The 17,989-nt window shown below is 37.2% G+C and overlaps 1 protein-coding gene across 1 annotated transcript; it reads right to left on the reverse strand.

The window, feature by feature from the left end:
• Nucleotides 1-57: 57 nt before the first annotated feature.
• Nucleotides 58-17,710, reverse strand: LOC146164612 (coiled-coil domain-containing protein 66-like). The gene is made up of 18 exons (XM_083383075.1): nucleotides 17,575-17,710; nucleotides 15,283-16,022; nucleotides 15,015-15,139; nucleotides 14,726-14,831; nucleotides 13,726-13,828; nucleotides 12,091-12,228; nucleotides 11,428-11,581; nucleotides 10,171-10,332; nucleotides 9,161-9,306; nucleotides 8,703-8,779; nucleotides 8,114-8,281; nucleotides 7,265-7,379; nucleotides 6,332-6,436; nucleotides 6,136-6,249; nucleotides 5,464-5,607; nucleotides 2,227-2,396; nucleotides 1,134-1,189; nucleotides 58-763 (listed from the first exon to the last, which is right to left on the reverse strand). Exons 1-18 carry the CDS (start codon nucleotides 17,583-17,585, stop codon nucleotides 569-571), a joined length of 2,829 nt encoding a protein of 942 aa, XP_083239201.1. The 5' UTR covers nucleotides 17,586-17,710; the 3' UTR covers nucleotides 58-568.
• Nucleotides 17,711-17,989: the final 279 nt, after the last annotated feature.

The following is a 17,989-nucleotide window of genomic DNA, read 5'->3' on the forward strand; positions in this document are numbered from 1 at the left end:
AAAACTGATATGGCCGCCAACTGAAATTTGTAAAGGTGGAATAGCATATGGTGGAATATTTTCCAACCACGTATTGTGAGTGAATGAATTATACGAAGTGTATTGCTGAATATTCACTTTATTTTAGTTACGAAAATTGGTGAAATAAAGGCTGTAGTGTCAGGGACGGACTCGGCACTCGACGGGGTCGCACATATGACCGGAGTCGGACTCGGGTTATGTTTAACCGACTCCGCAGCCCTGGTGCATGCCTACTTTAAGGCCATACAGATTCTCCTATTTAAACCTTTTTACAATCTATAAAGCCTTTATTATATATAGCACCATACAAGCAAACCACAGTGAATAGCAGGAGAAACTATGCAACAAAATGTGTGCGGGTGTAGTACAGCATCGGAAACAAAGCGGGATAAGATGTACATTTCATGTTTCACGCAAATTAAAGTAAAAAATATATATATGGACTGGAGGTATAACTTAAACTCAGGATCAACAAATCGGGTGCGGCGCATTTCAAACACAGTAGCAAACTTTACACCTATTTTCAGCACACTTTTATGCGTTTCATCTACACGCTGGAAGAGTCGTTGACTCTCTCCGGAAGGTTGGCCAAAAGTCCTCCAGTCGTTGCCATGGCGACGGGATAACTTGCGACCTCCCTCTGTTTGAGAAGCAATCCCTGTCGTAGGATGGAGATCTCGCGCAAAATTTTCTCCTGTCGGTCGCCCGGCTGCTTTACCAGACCGCTGTTTAACAAAGGATCCTACACATATTTAAGGAGGAAAATTAGCAAACTACATTATTAAGCTCACCGAAAAGGTTTAAAAAGTATAAGGCAAAAGTCCAAACGGCTTGCTTGAGGCTGTCCCGAAAGACCCATAAATCTTCTGCGGCTATACTGCAAACAAAGACGCCGCAGAAAATTTTAACAAACAAGTAATAAAACTTCTACACAACTGCAAACCGAAAATGATCAAGAAGAGTTTTCAATTATACACGTTTACGATGACTTTTTTTAATTGGTTTTCTCGACTTTGCAGTTAGTTGCAAATAGAGTTTCTTATCTGTATTCAGTCCGCGCCACATGTTTAGAAAATAAAAAATAAAAACACAAACGGTAATAATTCACTTACTTTGTTTTCTACTGCATTGTGCTTTTGTGGTTCCGCATACTCCGTTGGGGCAGGGCCTAAACCGGACAGTGCTTTAGGTTTATAGAAATAGTTAATTAGGCCTTCCACCATAAAGTAAACAAAATAAAAATATATTTTATACCATTTTGTAGAGAAAAATATTTTTATGAATCGAATTTAACAGGTTTTAGGAGATTTAACATTTGACGAAAACCACTTAACACTTGGTTCATAATCCTATCGCAATTGTGTGCCAGGCTTTACTTTTTTTTTAAGTATAAAATGAAATGAAAAAAACAGAAACGAAAATTCTGAAATGGTTTGGAGGACCTTAGACGCACTACCGGTACAGGAACATTATTTAAACATGTCCTGTCCAGCAGGTAATATAAGTCTGCTGTTCTCAAGCCTGGCAAATTGTGACCAATTTTAATTTAGAAATAGCTTTAAAACGCATCCAGTGTCTCTGTAAAATTGAAATTAGGAACGTGCGAAACCACATTTCATTGCGACAAAAATAACCAAAAATTAAAAACAATAACGACACTAATGTAATTCTGGCATTTTTGTTAAAATTACCATTGAAAGCTACATTGGCTGAATAGTCTAATTCGGTTTGGTATCGCATCGACACCGAAACCAACCTAATATGGTAAAAGTACCGATACCACCAATAGGCATCGATAATATTACACATTTCCAATCAAAATAGACCAGTGGTTTTCAACTGTGGGCCATGGTCAAGTAGTGGGCCATGAGACTATACCTTTAATTGGGCCATAGTGCTATTTGATATTGTAACTACATATTTTTTTTACTAAAATAGTTGTTGGCGTAAACTGTGCGTGCGAGTTGTTTAACTTCAGCAGACCTATTAGAAACTTAATAAAGTTAAATTTGTTGTTAGACAAATGGTATCAGGAAACAAAATGTTTATAATATTGGAAAACTTTTTTTTATCAATATGCACTAGTCATAACTAGTGGTGAAAAAACGATGGGCCACCATCTGTTTTGTAAAAAAACTTTGGGCCACGGAATAAAATAGTTCGGGAACCACTGATAATAGACAGACGGGCGGCAGAGCGCGTTACCTCGAATTAATGCGGAGGGGTTGCGCGACTGCGGCTTGTTAGGATCAAGCGCGATCTCGCTCCTGCGATATTCAACGAAGTCGTTGGCGTCGGGAACGGGCGAACTTGGGCTGTGCCTGGAAGCTTTGTACTTGGCGAAGTCGGTCGTTACCGAGAGCGCCGATTCGGATCTGAAAGAAAACGCTGTTAAAAAAATGGGACTTTCGAGTGCGATAGGTTCAGATGCACTGCTGGTCAGTAACGGTCCGGGATGTCGTTCAAGACCAAATTGCGATACGCCGTACAGACAAATAAATGTTAATTATCAGACAATGACCCTGTTTCAACCAGGCAATCCCGTTATCTCCTTTAGTTTACTTGGACTAAGGTTTTAGTTGCATAATTGTAAACGACATTGAACAATAAGGTTTTATCGGGTTTTATAAGGCTTCTTGTTTTTGAAGTCCCGCTATGACGTAACTTGAGACGTCATCATGAGTACGGTGAGAATTTTTTTATCGTTCCGATAAGAAAATTATTTTACTTTCACTCCTGCTACAGATTCGTAACACGATAAGATAACGAACAGGTAACATCGCCAATTGAACAACAACAAAAAAAGTAGTAGGGTAAAAAGTGAGCCACATTTAGTAAATTAGGTACAAAAATACGGAATTAAAATGTTAACGGTGTACATTTCTATATATAAGGTATAAACTGACGACATAGTACTACACCCTTAAAGTCTGCAACGCGCCCATTATACTCTAAAATCTAGACCAGTGTTTTTATTGTGTCGCCGCCTACTTTCACCTATCCTTTTTAAACAATCTTAACACTTTTTACTAAATTTTCGTTTAAAATCAGTAGTAAGGCGCTGCGATAAATCAATTTAGCAGATGTAAAATAGATCGAATGTTGTCCGAACTTAATATAAACTGGTTAGGGATGTTCAAAGTAGAATCCCAAGGTATTCTAGAATAATAGGTTTCGAATCTAGAATAACGAATCCAGAATAGCGAATCCTAGTATATTTTTATTAAATTATTTAACCTCGATTTTGTTTGGGGAAGGGATTAATCTTAATCTACCCTACAGGGCCCACAATCACAGCAATAAATCGCTCAAACAATTTTGTAACATGTGTACATTGTCATAAAAAAAATCTCCCATATGTTTAACATTCTTAACAACTGTCATTTGGAGCAGTTGTGTAAACTGTAATATGTCAACTGTCCAGGTTGTTGCCAAAACTTATATTTTTGCCAATAGTGAGTACAATGCAACACAGCACACAGAAGTCTTAAGCAATTCGGTCCTGTTTTTTAAAGCATTGTTGGGTTTTAGTGCTTCTTTTTTGACTAACATGATCTGTTATGCAGTCAAATAATGTACTGCAAAGAATACAAAGTTACTATTGACTTAACGAATTCTTGACAATTACACTGCGCATAATTGCATAACCTCGCTCAGGGGCGTATCCAGAAATCCAAAAAGGGGTGGGCCCTGAATTTTTAACTTGGGGAACCCCGTTTTTCCGTCTGACGTTAATGACGTCATAGAATACTGACAGATATGACGTCATAAAACACTAATTGTAATGACTACGCTAAATTACAAGAACGTCTTTCGCCACCTGCAATACTAAACGAAGATCGTTTTTCCCTGGTGCTATTTGATTAGCGAAACATCTGCAAAAACGCCACTTTAATAGTTAATCTAGTTTAGTGCTTTTAACTGAGTGCACACCTGGCGAGCGAAGCTAGCGCGATGTTTTTTGGGGGGGTAACGGCATTTTCTCAATTTCTTGCAAGTTTTTATTACATTGCCGAAAATAAAAATAAAAATATGTTAAAAATTTATGTCCAATATTTTTGAATACGTTTTCCGTTTTTCCGCGACGCACCGGCAGCCTTCCACAGCGCAACCGTAGAGAAGCGCTGATCTAGTCAAAAGACAATGCTGATCAAAACGTAATAAATGGACGAAGAAAGAACATTCGCGCGAAGCGCAAAATTTTTTCGCACTTAAGTAGTTAAAATAGTAAATAATTATTTAAAATGGACTCGTGTATAGTTTGTCGAAGAGGCAGCGGGCCCGATGAATTACAGAGACCACTTGATTGATTGTTATTAATTGTCGAACACACACTTGCTGATCAGCCAACCCGAACGAATAATGAAAGGTGAAAGAGAAAAAATTCTCCGTTTACGGTCGCGTTTACGGTCGACCAAACAAGAAACGAAAAAGGCGTTTTGCGTTTGAGTTTGATTTCGCATTAGCAAGACGCGTGACCCAATTACACTGAAACAAAAAACACGCAGCTTCGGACAGTGAGTTAAACCCTGACAAAAACGAACATAAAACGATAATGTCACTTACTAAAAGAGGGGGGGGGTCTGAACTCCCTCCCCCCCTGGATACGCCACTGACCTCGCTGAATATTGGCCTAAAGTTGACCTTAAGCAACCCTATAGCGCATTTTGTGGACGGCCAGCACGTTTTACAACGTAATGTTAATTTTGCAACTTAACGCATTTAGGGAAATTGCAAACTCTACACCAGACATTACACGTTGATCGCTCTCCCAATAACGCTTGATTGACACTTAATTATTACACGAAAGATATCGCGAGATGCGGTAATTGGTCGCCCGAAAAAACGCTGACACTACACTACCAGGTTACATTTAAAGCAAGCACTGTAAATTGGTCGCCGCAGCGACAGGCCAACTTATCACACGCGTTTGTGCAATTAAGCGCAACAATCCGCAGTAAAACATTAAAGTATATCGGTTCCAATTATCCGAAATAAACGGCAGAATTGGATTCCAATCCAGATGGGAAGGTTTCGATATTCTACTTTGAACATCCCTAAAACTGGTACATGTTTATTGTTAACGTTGTATTTAGTATGCCAAAAAAATGATCCATAGCATATTACATTGAATTAATCTATAGTAGGCATTTAAGTAAAAAAGCGATTCATAATATTTCGCATTTAATTAAATTCATTTTGGTGGGGATGGATGTAGCTTCTATACTAACTAAATTAAAAGAGACCCGCGGCCCGTCGGTTAAGATGCGCTGGCATATAAATATTGCTTACAATCTATAATCGCACATCAAATAGGTATTTTAGAAATAAAATTTGCTAGTTTAGTTTATTCTATCGGAATTTCTGAAGCTCCACCAATTTCCAAGACACTTTGTTTATTCACCATTTTTGGTCACAATGAACCATTAGAACATCTGTTACCTTTCTTCAGGTACTCTTGCCGGATGTTTTTGACTTTTCATTCGGTTCTCGATGGAAGGGACAGGCGGAGAATTGGGTCTTTGTTGTCTCACAGCACGATCTCTTCTGCGTCTTTCCTCTTCGTTTCGTTGCTGCGCCTTCAACCTGACAAAATCACACGAATTCGCATTTCCTTATCTGAGAGAAAACAACCGTCTTCGCAACAACAAATCGGAGCCCGAATTTGTTTAAATGAACCAGACATACATCGGCCAAACGCAACGCAACCCAAAGACGCGTATGAAAGAACATCAGTCGTCACCTAAGTCGGAAGTTTGTGCTCATTTGTTCGCCAATCCTTCCCATAAGGTTAATTTCAACAAACCGGAAATATTGGGTTCACGGCATGACAAATATCGTCTATATTTGCTGGAGTCTCTGATGATCTAACACCACAAACCAGAACTCAACATCCATACAACCTCACGCCTTTATATCTTTTTAATACCCAGCCGTACGCATTGCCCCATATATCGCCCTTTTCTGCTGTTTTTGTCATTTTTTACTTTATTTTCATGTTTATCGATTTTATCGAATAAGTCGATTTTATCGAATAAAATGGCTTTAATAGTTTTATTGAAATTAGTTTAAATGATTTCTTTAAAATATTTAAAAAAATGAGAGATTTGTTACCTTTCAGTGGAAGAAATTTTGCTTTGTTCGCCTTGGGCCTGCAATTCCTGGTTCCGCCTCGCGTTTTTCTTGAGCTGGGCGTTTCTATCTTGTACCGGGCGTTTACCGACGTATCTGGTCAAAAAGATACATTCAAAAATGTGTCAAAATGGACGATCAAGAGAAGAAATCGCCTTTGCAAAATTATCTTAAAAACCTGTCAGAAGCTGTCGTATAAGAAGCGGTCTTTTTTCCCACTCCCCACTTGGGTCTTTCGTTCAATTTGGTGCTCGCTTTTTCAACGTTGGCCACAGTGGCGTTTCTGTAAAAAAAGACAAACCGTCGCTTACTAAAATACCGAATAAGAAGCCATTTTTGTGGTGCTACACATAAATTTTACGTTTCTTTACACTAACCGCCATATATCAGGGTCTCTTGAGTTCATGTAATTTCGTAACTCGTGAAAATTTAAGGTTTTCGAAAATATTTATGTCGCCCCAAAACATAAATTTCCTCATAAATATTGTATATTTTACAAAATCCGGCGTATATACAAGTGTCGTGGTCTCCTGCGATTATGTTTGAGCTTGTGAGCACAAAAAGAGTTAAACATCATTTCGGCGATAGTTTTTCAGTGAATGTAAACAACGTGCAAATAACTATTGCACATTTAAATTCCTAATTGCAAAGCCCCTTTAGTATAATTTTGACGAGCTTTTTGAGTAAGAGCCATATACTTGGTCGGTTAAATGACTTTGGTTGAAAGGTAGGGTTTTTCATTTGCCATTTTATTATAAGATTGAGCTATTTATCGCAAGTTTTGCACATAAAACGATTAGATTTTTGTATGTTGCTTTTTTATTATTTTTAAGTTGAATTGTTACTTATGATCGGACGAGTTACCTATTTTTATGGTTTATCGTATTATTATTGTATTAGTGGTTTGACTTGGTGATGACTTGCTGTAATAATGACTTGACTAGGACTTGACTTCGGCAACTGATGACTTGAACTGGGACTTGACTTGGACGTAAGTTATTATCACACATGACTTGACTGGGACTTGAGTCATTTCAAAATGACTTGTTTACAACACAGGTAAGAACTCCACAGTGTATGGCATAGTAAACTAGCTCTAATAAGGTCTTACTGCTTTGCCTTCTGTTCCCGTCGTTGACGCGGGGGGAGGGGAAGGTATTCGGTTTCGTCGTCGCTCCCGAAGTCCAAACGCAGCGACTCGTCGCGTTGGTCTGCGCGTCGCCGATCTGCAACAATAAGGCAACCTTACTGGACGAGAAAGGTTTGTTTTGATTCCTTGGCCGCGCTGACTCGGTTGTTGATGTTAGGAGCGGCTCGACGGGCCAGTTGAAAGAGAAAGCAACGCCTGATGGTTGGCTTTCCTCTGCTGATGTGAAACAATTGCCTTTTTTATAAAAAAAATGGTATTTTATCATGAGTTTGAGCCGTTTTTTGAACGAAATTGGGATGGACGCCCATTCTGGACTTCATGCGTGAAAACAGACGTATCGGTTTGTTATTTGGCTCGCAATAAGCGGAAAGCGTGGGTTACCAAATACGGTTCGCAGACCAAATGCGTCACACTGCACAATTTTTTTTCTCGCAGCATATTTTCCAAAGCCTGGTTATTACGATTTATCAACAGTAATATTTATCAAATGCAAAACCACGGTAAATATTGAGGACATTTTAAATCAAACGACAAATTCACAAAGCTCATTATGCTTTTTTAAAAGGCATTTTTCTGTTGTAGAATCAAGTAAGGTAAAGCGATCTTATTCTTTACAGTTATCCGGTCCGCGACCGCCAATCACCACAGTTATCAGGCTTTTAATGAAACAAGTTTTGTTACCCCTACCCAAGGGTGTCATGTGTGTATTACAAAAACACGAGGCATGTGTCTATTGCAAAACATACCAGTTTTACATGTGGTACGCTCGTAAAGAAACCTTGGGTACGCGAAGCCAAAACCTAATTATACCAGTTGTAGGAGCGGGTGGTTGCATAAAGTGGTAAGCGCCAGTGGATGGATTGAGCGATATCTCGAGTCTAATCGGGGCGCCTTGCGCGGTGTTGGCGAGTAGTGAGATGGGCGCGGGTGTCGTCGTCGTGGTATCCAGCCGTTCGGCCGAGCTGCTTTGCACCGCCGCTGTAAAGGCAAACAGAGTTGAAGTAACGAGGTGCTTTTAATATTGCGACAAGGCGAAAAAATTTGCACGTAATAAGACCAGAGGGAATTCAAATTTGATCATGAACTATACGTCGAAGTTTTAGGCAAATTGCTGAAATTTGATGAAGTGCTACACAGTTAGTGCATGATAAAAATAAATGAAAGAGGTTAAAACAACGACATTTTTAATTTAAACAGAATTTTTTATCTTATGCCACATTGCATAATTACTAGAAAGCAATCACTTAATATGTAATATTTCAGAGCATGGAATTAAACAGACGCGACTCTTTTACAGACCAGCACAGGCCTCAACACAAGAGGCATCAAGAAGTAATCTATTCCAGTAAGGAGCTACTAATCAGTCCCAATTTAAAAACTGCAAGGTATAGGAGCAAACCTGCAGCCGATGGAAATGGCGCAGTCAGTTCTGGTTGGACTGTCGAAAAGTCGTCGTCTGATACAGCAGCTCTCGGCCTGTTAAAAAATCCACCAGGATTATTACATTATAAAGTTTAGCCATGCATACTACATTGTGGGTGCAATTAATACATATAAAATTATCCAGATTATTGTCCAGTGTTTTCTTTGAATGGATTTTAAAACACTACCGAACGATTTTAAGTGAAATGAATCTCTAATATCTCTAATAAATCAATTCTTTGACCTGATAAAAGACTACTATAAATAAAAAACAGTTTCTATATTTCATAGAGAAAATTGAGTTCCATATTCCGCTCTTTAACGGTAATACAAATACAAAAAAAAACATAGGGGTTTTCAAAGACTTTTCAAGACATAAATCAAATCAAAGATATCCAAAGACTTTTTAAAGACTTTGTGGCAAGCCTGGAATACCCGTGTTGATTGGTTTTGAGCCTGGAAGTGTCGTGGCCGTGCTCACGCAGCGTCCGGTGCCTTTTCTGCATCTTCTCCAAGTGCGCCGACTCCTTGGCGGCCTCCATTTGCTGGTAGAGCTCCTGTGTTTGACGCTCGCGCTTTTCCTAAAGACGACGAACGCGATGAAATGAACAAGCGTTTGCATTATGGTTGAGCATTGATGTTTTTATGCAACAATATGCCGGTTGTGTATTGTATTTAATGCACAAGCCATTAATGCAGTGGTTGTTAACCTTTTATGGCTTGCGGCACCCCTCAAAAATCACATATAGATTGCGGCACCCCTACAAGATTTTTCTCTAGCTAATTCACTAGAATGTCAAAATAAACGGAACTGGAACAAGACAACACACATCTACTCTACACAACGTACAAAGTTAGAGAAACCATTGTATTAACATTGTAATTGTGGCGACAACTGGACTGTTAAAAGTCTGACTTGGTTGTACTGCGAACTTTAAATGGTAACTGTGTGTGACTGCATTTAGCTGCGAAGTTAGACCGAAATAAGTGGGCGTGGCTTTACGATGAAGTGTCACGGTTTTCTTGGTTTATGTTTAAAATCCTGTGTTTACACTCGTGCATGGTCTGAGAACTTATTTTAGGCTGGCAGGCAAGTCTAAACGTTGTACCCAAATATAATGACATCAATGTTTTTCCGAATTCTAATTTTTGGTATTGTTTCGGTGTTCAGAACTAAGTGATCCCCATGGCCCCACATAAAATTGGTTTTATTAATTTATTATAAATTGATGGACAATTTTCCGTTATTTTAGCTAATGTTTTGTAGTGCTATAGCACTACGGACCACTGTTTTAACTTTTAACTGCTCCAACGCGATTCATTTGATTTTCAAGTTATGATTCTGTACGATGCTGCTTGAGATTTAAGTTTGTAAAACCTATTTAATACTAAAAGGCTTTTTATTAAATGATTATGTTCGTAAATATTCTTGCAAAACAACTCACCTCAAGGGCAAGCTGTCTGTTCCTTTCGCTTTCGAACTGCCGCTGCAATTGCTTGCGGTCTTCTTCCAGGCGTTTTTCTTCCATCTCTTCTTCTTGCTTTTGAAGAAAGGTCTCACGCTCCTTGAGCTTTCGCTTCTCTTCAACTTGCTCGGCAATCGCTTTCTGGAAAAACAATTAGTTTTTAACCAGGGCTGGGGTAGTTAGACTCAGGACTCAAAGGAATCGGTTTGTTTCACTGGAGTCAGACTCGGGACTCGAAGACGACTGTGTAAAACTACCAGAGTCCCGAGACCGACGTGCACATGGGTATTGGGTAGTAGCAAGGGCGAAAAGGCCGCGAACTATTACCGTAAAGGTTGAATAGCATATGTGGAGTATTTTCTAACCGGTTGGATGAGTTATATAACGTGCAATAAGTAGATTGCTGTATAGCCACCCTATTTTGGTTAGGTATATGAGTTTAATACCGACTACAGTTTATTTTTTCCGGATTTCGTCTCTGGTTATTATCAAACGAGTCGGCAGCGTTGGTTTGAACCAGTGAGATTCGAACACATAATCACATTTCTTCGTTGCCCACTGCATCTCCTTTATCAGCGTAATCTAACTATATTTTGTGGCGTTGCAGGGGCGGATGTTGATTTTTATTTTTTGGAGCATTGAAAAAACATCCTAACTTACGTCATAATTCAGTAATCTTACAATATGTTTTCGAAATAACTGGTGTGAAATTATTCAACTGAAGGTAAATTAATCGCGAAAAAAATTGCGTCTATTTACTTTAAGTTGGAAAACTTTTCACTTTAGATTTAAAAGTATACTTGACGCATTGGGAGAATAAAAATAAGAGCACTATCTTCACGTCGGAATGGCTGCACCAAAATCAGGTAAAAATCTTGAACGAAGCGAAAAACACATAAACTACATTTATTGTGTTTAAATAGTTAGATAGGGTTACTCGTGCTTATATATATAATATATATATGGAATTGATTTATTCATAAACGTATTTGGCCTTCTTGTTCACTTATATAAAGGATTCTTCTTTTGACTTACATAAAGAACTAGGTAAAACGATTGTTTTTAAATGGACATAAATATTTGGCTGGAAGCATTTATCATGGTCTGAATATTGAAAGACTGTATTTAGAGTTTCAGTATCCTTTCAATAATTTTTTTAGTTAAAGAAACGACTTTTTAGATTTTTTTAAAACTGTATATTTCGCAAGCAGCTTAAGCAAGACGTTCGCTCATTACCCTGTGCTCCTGCTGCCTTTGCCTACGAATTTCCAGGGCGTCGACTTCAGCAGGATCCAGTAAGGATCTCATGGTGCGAAGGTGGTTCGTGCGTGCCGTTACGTCACCTTGAGTTGGCGTTTCGACCACTTCAACCTCTTCAACAGCTTCATTCCTGCAGCATATTCGTCTTGTTTTAGTTTAAGGCAGGGGTTCCTAACCGGGGGTACGAGATTGGACATCAAGGGGTACGAAGATCCTTGGGTCACAGAGCAGCTTTTCAAACAGATTTTACAGCACAGTTTTATTTTGGAATTGTAAATGATAATATACCATTGCGGTCTTTGCTTTAAAAAACAACAACAACAATATCTACAAATAATTGTTGCTATTTAGTAAGAAACCTCACTATCTCATAACAATGCATTTTTTTAACTCCGACGTCCGACTTTCAAAAAAGATTGAGAACTTAATATAAACGAACTGACAAGCACAAAGTTTGGAAGAAAATGCACAGATAAAGAAGGCATTCAATGTAGTATTCAGACTAAGGGGTACGAGCAGCAAAAAAGGTTTGGAACACCTGGTTTAAGGTTTAGTACGCAATGTGCATAAGCAGAAACACAACGTGTGACTAAACATAAGTATTTTTGTAATGCCATATCGTCGATCAAGGTAACATACCCTTTTGTTTGTGGTTGAAATGTGTCAAAATGCTTAGTCCAAGTAGTTTCATCCGAACTTGATCTCTTATTCTCCTGACTTCGTTTCAGTTTTTCGTTTTCCTGTTCTTTCAATTGCTTGTCAAGCTCTTCTTTCCACCTAAATGCACAATTGGGTTTAAGTTTTTCCCCACCAGCTGGAACAATTTTTTGAAGTGTACAAAACAGTATAAAATGGTTTGGATATAACAGGGATGGCGAACCTTATCATCGCGCGGGGCACAAACACGACCTTAATCCTTACAAAATGCACAAGTGGGTCATATATTTATTTGCATGCTAAACTTTGCTGCTGCATCGTTTCAAGTGTTATTAGTCTGGGTTAAATTCGGATTCCCACGAATATTAAGAAGCTAAATAAATGCTGCAGCATTTTTTATGGGATTTCAGGAGTTCAGCAAAAAAGCTTTACAGCATGGTTCAACCAGGGTTTAGAATTTTTAGTCTGCGAGCCCTTAATTTCCCTTCAAGATCGCCGCCCTTTACGTTTTACAGCGATAAACAAAATGCTTTTAGTTGTCTGCTTTTCTGTACGCATTTGCTGAAGTAGGCTACAGTTAATGTAGGCCTACTCGTCACCCTTAAAACACTATTGCACTGCCCACAGATTGGGCAGCCCTGAATTATATATATATTTACAGTATAGTGCTATCTAACAAAGAAATGTTTTTTTTTACATTTCTTCTTTTATGACAATGATTGATAACATTTCGGTATTTCTAGAGAAACAAGTGGGTCATTAAAAATCTGTGGTGAGTCACTTCATGGACCGCGGGACAGCGGTTTGCCATCCCTGGGATATAACATCCACCAAGAGTTACTTTAGACCCTTAAAGCAGAGGTTCTTAACCGGGGAGCATTACCCCTTAAGGTGGAATTATTAAGTTTCAACGGTAGAATTTGGAATTTGTGTTTTTTTTTGGCATTTGTTGTATTATTGTTGCTTAAACAACCAACGGGCTGATCCTTTTTTTCAATAAGTCATGTAACTGCTAAATAGTTCTGAAAATGTGCTGTAACCAAACAATGTAACCTGGAACTGCTTTTTTTGTTTTTAAAAGCTCATTTTAGTTAGGAGTGAAATTTATGTGATGCGCGTATTATGGCTAGTTACACTATCAGCAGAGCCCACAAAATTGAAACAGTACAGGACTAAATTCAAAAACGAGGCAAAACTTATGAATGAAGTGTACAGTTCCTTATTATAACGTCACAATGCGCTGTGACCTGTGAGTGTATTTTGCTATTTACTACAACAGCATATATCGTTTTTGTTTAAATGTTATTTAGCGAATTACTATTTGTACTAATATAGCGACTCAAAGGTTGAACTTTTAAAAACCTCAGCTACTGTTTTTCTCAGGGGAATTGAGTTTGAATATCAGTTAAAGGGGTCCACATGATAAAAAAGGTAGAGAAACTCTGTCTTAAAGCATGTAGTTCAACTATTTACAAAGGTCTGTAGACAAATGATTTACTTTTATTGGGGCGGTTAACTGCGGTTTGATATGATGTAGCTTAATGTTTGTTGGTCAGATTAAGGAATAAATTGCATGTGACAGCAGTACAAATCATGTAAAAACTTTTCTTTACTTACTTTTGCTGACTTTGTCTTTTCATGTCTGTGTAATTCGGCGGTGCTTCACCAAGAAAAAAGGATGACTGAACAAAATTTACTGCAGAAGATGATTGGATTGGATCTTTAAATCAACAAAAATCCAGTTGGCTTCCATAGTGAGTTTTTACATATTTTATTTTAGAATGTTAGGTATTTTATTTCAAAATTTATCTGCTGAATTGGCAAAATACTATTCACAACACTAATTTAAAAATCATTCCATTTTTCTCCCTTAAAATGCCAACCACGCTACCAAGTTAGGTGGGGAAGGTAACTGTTCCCTGTTATGTGGTAATATTGGGTGTGGGCACTTCGGCACACTTCACTATTGGAGAAATAATATCAAAAAAGTTTTAAGTCAAATATATACTGAAGAAGCATCAGATGATTAAAACTAAAAAGTCAATAATGTAGATAGTGTTAAGTTGGGGATGGGGTCACATGCAAGTATATGTGTCTTCTGTTGAAATTGAGTACAATGCCAATGCCTTGTTTGTAGTATTTTGTTCCACAACAGGATTTAAACTCATTAAAGAAGTGGGTCATCATATTCATACAAACTTACAATTGTTGTAGGTTGGCAACTTGGCAGCAGCCTAATAAGCAAATCTGGACTACAATTGCAAATAAGGGATTTTCAGGAAAATGCAACATATGATGCCATGTACCTGCCTTCGGAAAGGCTTACAAAAATTAGTGGGTCTAATAAAAAAACGGCCATAGGATCATTGGTTGCTGCAATGCTGCATCCTGTTTTTACAAACAACTTCATTTGAAAGATTGGGCCACCTGATTTCAGTTATTCTGAAGTACCCAGTGTACTATAATGTCTGGAATTATCATTTGGTCAGTATGCCTTCAAGGGTTTGATCAAAGAATACACACAAGGGTGTGTATAAATGTTTCAATAATAACCTTACCTAAAAGTTTCAATGTTTTTTTTAACTTTTAAATCTACTGAGCATTGAAGATTACTTACTCTTTACTTTGGGTGCCTGGCTGACAATAGATTTTTGCTGTTTATCTTCATCTACTTTCATTGGGACTGGCGAGGGATTACTTGATTTCATAGAAGAATTTGATTTCTAATTCAGTATACATAAAAATTAATATTATATGGGTCGGAGTCATATGTGAATGTATATATATGCACAATATGTCAATATTTAATTGTAAAAATATTAACAAACAATTTTTCAAAACAAATAAATGCCATGCTTGAAACAGAAAATTATCAATAGGCAATATATCTCAAATTAAAAAAATGCCTGTTTTTGTTTCTGCTGGAGTTGCTCATCAAGGCCATCCAGCCATTCTTTTCTTCTTCTTTCTAGCCGCGATCGCTCTCTGTCTCTTGAACCCATTCCCATTAAAGTTGAAAACTCCCTTTTTTCTGCAATGGAAAAAACAAAGGTCAGCAATGAATTTAACAAAAGCACTTCTGCTATAACAAGTAAGTTTAGAGTAAAAAAATGGCTCAAGGGATTATTTAGGTTTGTGAAATGATATCCATATAAAAGATTTTTAGGCAAGTACCAGGCTTATTTTCTTCTTCATTTAATTCAGTATCTGATGTATCGGCCTTTGGTTCTGCGTCCTTGGCTGGTTCATCACCAGGAGTTTTTTCTTCATCACTTTGGCCCTTACTTTCACCAAAATCGAGGCCAGGAATAGAATCAGGGGCAACAACTTTACCTTTGTCATCATTTGAGTCAGGGGTTTTAGCCATGGCAGGTTCACTATTTTCTTTATCCCCTTTTTCACCTTTCAGTACTTTGGAAATGTCAATCTCTTGCTTTACTTTCACTAAATTCAGAATAGTGTTGAGTTGGTCTTGGGTGAGCGTAACATATTTTGTATCAACTTTTATGGTGTTGGAATCCTTCTGTGATTGAGATTTTGGCACTTCTGGTGTTGATTGCTTTGCTTGATTTTGGCGAATGGTGCGCTGTAACTTTTGGTTTGGCTTTTGATCGGTACTGGCAGTGTTTTTGTTTCTTGGATTGCTGGCTGTCTTTGTGTCATCATTTGTAGGTGAATTGTTATTGAAAAATAAAACTTCCGATTTCTCTTGAGGCAATTTTTCTTGTGGCTTTGCTTGTTGTGATTGTCTCTTTCCAACAAGCTTTTGTTTCGCTGGTTGACGGATCCTATTCTGAGAGAATGTCTTATTGAACTTTTGCGTGCGATTTAAGGACCTAGTTGAGTTTGTTGCAAGAAAAATGCCTGGTTTGTTCTTGCCATCAACCAACTGTGTCTGAAGAGTTAATCCATCCCTGAAAGAAGAAAATTAAAAAAAAATGAAATGTAATGTAATTGTGCTATATTATTGGTTTATAAGCTATTATTGTCTTGTATAGTCCATTTTAAAATTTATGAGTTTAAATATTGAGTTGATAATAAAACAAATTGTAATAGTTAAGAATAGGGATATTCAAAGTGGAATACCAGAAGATTATAACAAACCAGAATATTGAATTATTTTTATATTTTTGATTGTGTTATTTAATTTCTATTTTTGAGTGGGATTAATCATAACAGCAATTAATCCCAAAAAAATTTTGCTCACATATGTGAATAACAAAATCAAAAAAGGGGTTGGGATTAGTAATAAAATGTAATCCTCCAAATGGTTAACATTCTAAACAACTGTTATGTGTATCAGTTCTGTAAACTGTACTGCATAATATAACTACATGAAAAAACAACAACAAAAACATCAAACATAATACAAGGACCAGTTAGTTGCCCAAACTATTTTTTTGGCCAAACTAGTGAGTGCAATGTAACACAACGAACTCTTCAATCAAGTCTGTTTTATAAAACATTGCTGAGTTTTAGTTTTACTTGACTACAACTGTGATCCTATATGCATTCAAATATTGTACTTTAAAGAATACCGAATTACTACTGCCAGTAATGCATAAGAAATACTTGACAATTACGCTGAATTTCCTGAATATTTGCCTTAAGTTGATGTTGAGTAAAGCTGTCCAAGGTCAGTGTGCTTTTCAACTTAATGCATTAGGAAATTGGCAACTGGCATTATTATGTTAGCCACTTGTCTAATAACACTTGCTTGATACCTAACGATTAGGCAAGGGTTATCAAAGTGCAATTAGGCGAAGGTTTATCATAAGTTTCGTGCTTTTGTTTGACATATTAAACTAATGTAAAATAGTTAAATATTCTTGAAAAAGCACATAAAAATGTGATAAGCTTAAAAGCGCAAAACTTCTGTTGCACCAACTGTTTTCCGTATAGTACTTTATTTTTAGACATGAAAATATTAGAAATAATGTTATTACAGTCTCGCAAATTTTAGTAAAAATACAGTTATATATAACAGTATAATAATAAGTGGCACTGGTCTGGAATCCTACCACATTTTTCTCTGGGGGTTTATATTGCTAAAATTATTGGTTTCAGTGTGAGAGAATATTTCTTTCTTTCTTGCAATTTTAATCTTGACAACTCATTTAGCACTGCTGAAAAGTATGGTAGATCTCAATGAGATCTTGCATGTGTACAGCTGAAAAAAATCGGGGTGACCGGATGCAACAAAGGTAAAAAAGTGCACCTTGGCTGCTCTTTCTATTTCTCAGGAGCTTTATGATAATATTTCGATGCACTCTGTATTGCACTGTAAACGTATGTCACACAAGTGTATTACATATTGGGGTGCAGTTTAGATTTCTTTAGGGTGTACTTTTAAAAGGTTGAAAAAAACTCGCGGACCAGCACCAACAAAGCTGGCATTGAAACAAATTGTAAGGTCATGTTAATTAGTTTGTTTATATTTAGTTAAATTATAGTTTGTACACTTACCCAACATTCATCTTGAGAAATAAACAGTTTGATGGCAAAACAATCACAATTTAAACATTACCTTTGGATGTTATAATATACAAGAAAATTCCCAAGCTAGGTTTAACGTTTTATTTGGCATGTGCAACTGCAACCTGAACAAAAAATTGGGGGTTGATGGAATTGTATTTGTATAAATTTAATTTTTCAATTATTTATTCTTGGACATCTGCCTATAAAACAGAACTGTGGAGATATCCTTACTCAAAAATAACATTTTCCAAATGCTGTCTTACATGCCTCACTTTATGGGGACTAGCAATATTGTGTTTATTGACAAACCAAAATACTTTTTTTTTATTGGCAACCTGCAGTTTCACAAATTTTAAGTCAATAAATTTTAAAGAAATCTGTCTATTTAGAACGAAATCTCCAT

This window comes from Ascidiella aspersa, chromosome 2, assembly GCF_963924565.1.
Source record: "Ascidiella aspersa chromosome 2, kaAscAspe10.2, whole genome shotgun sequence".
NCBI lineage: Eukaryota > Metazoa > Chordata > Ascidiacea > Phlebobranchia > Ascidiidae > Ascidiella > Ascidiella aspersa.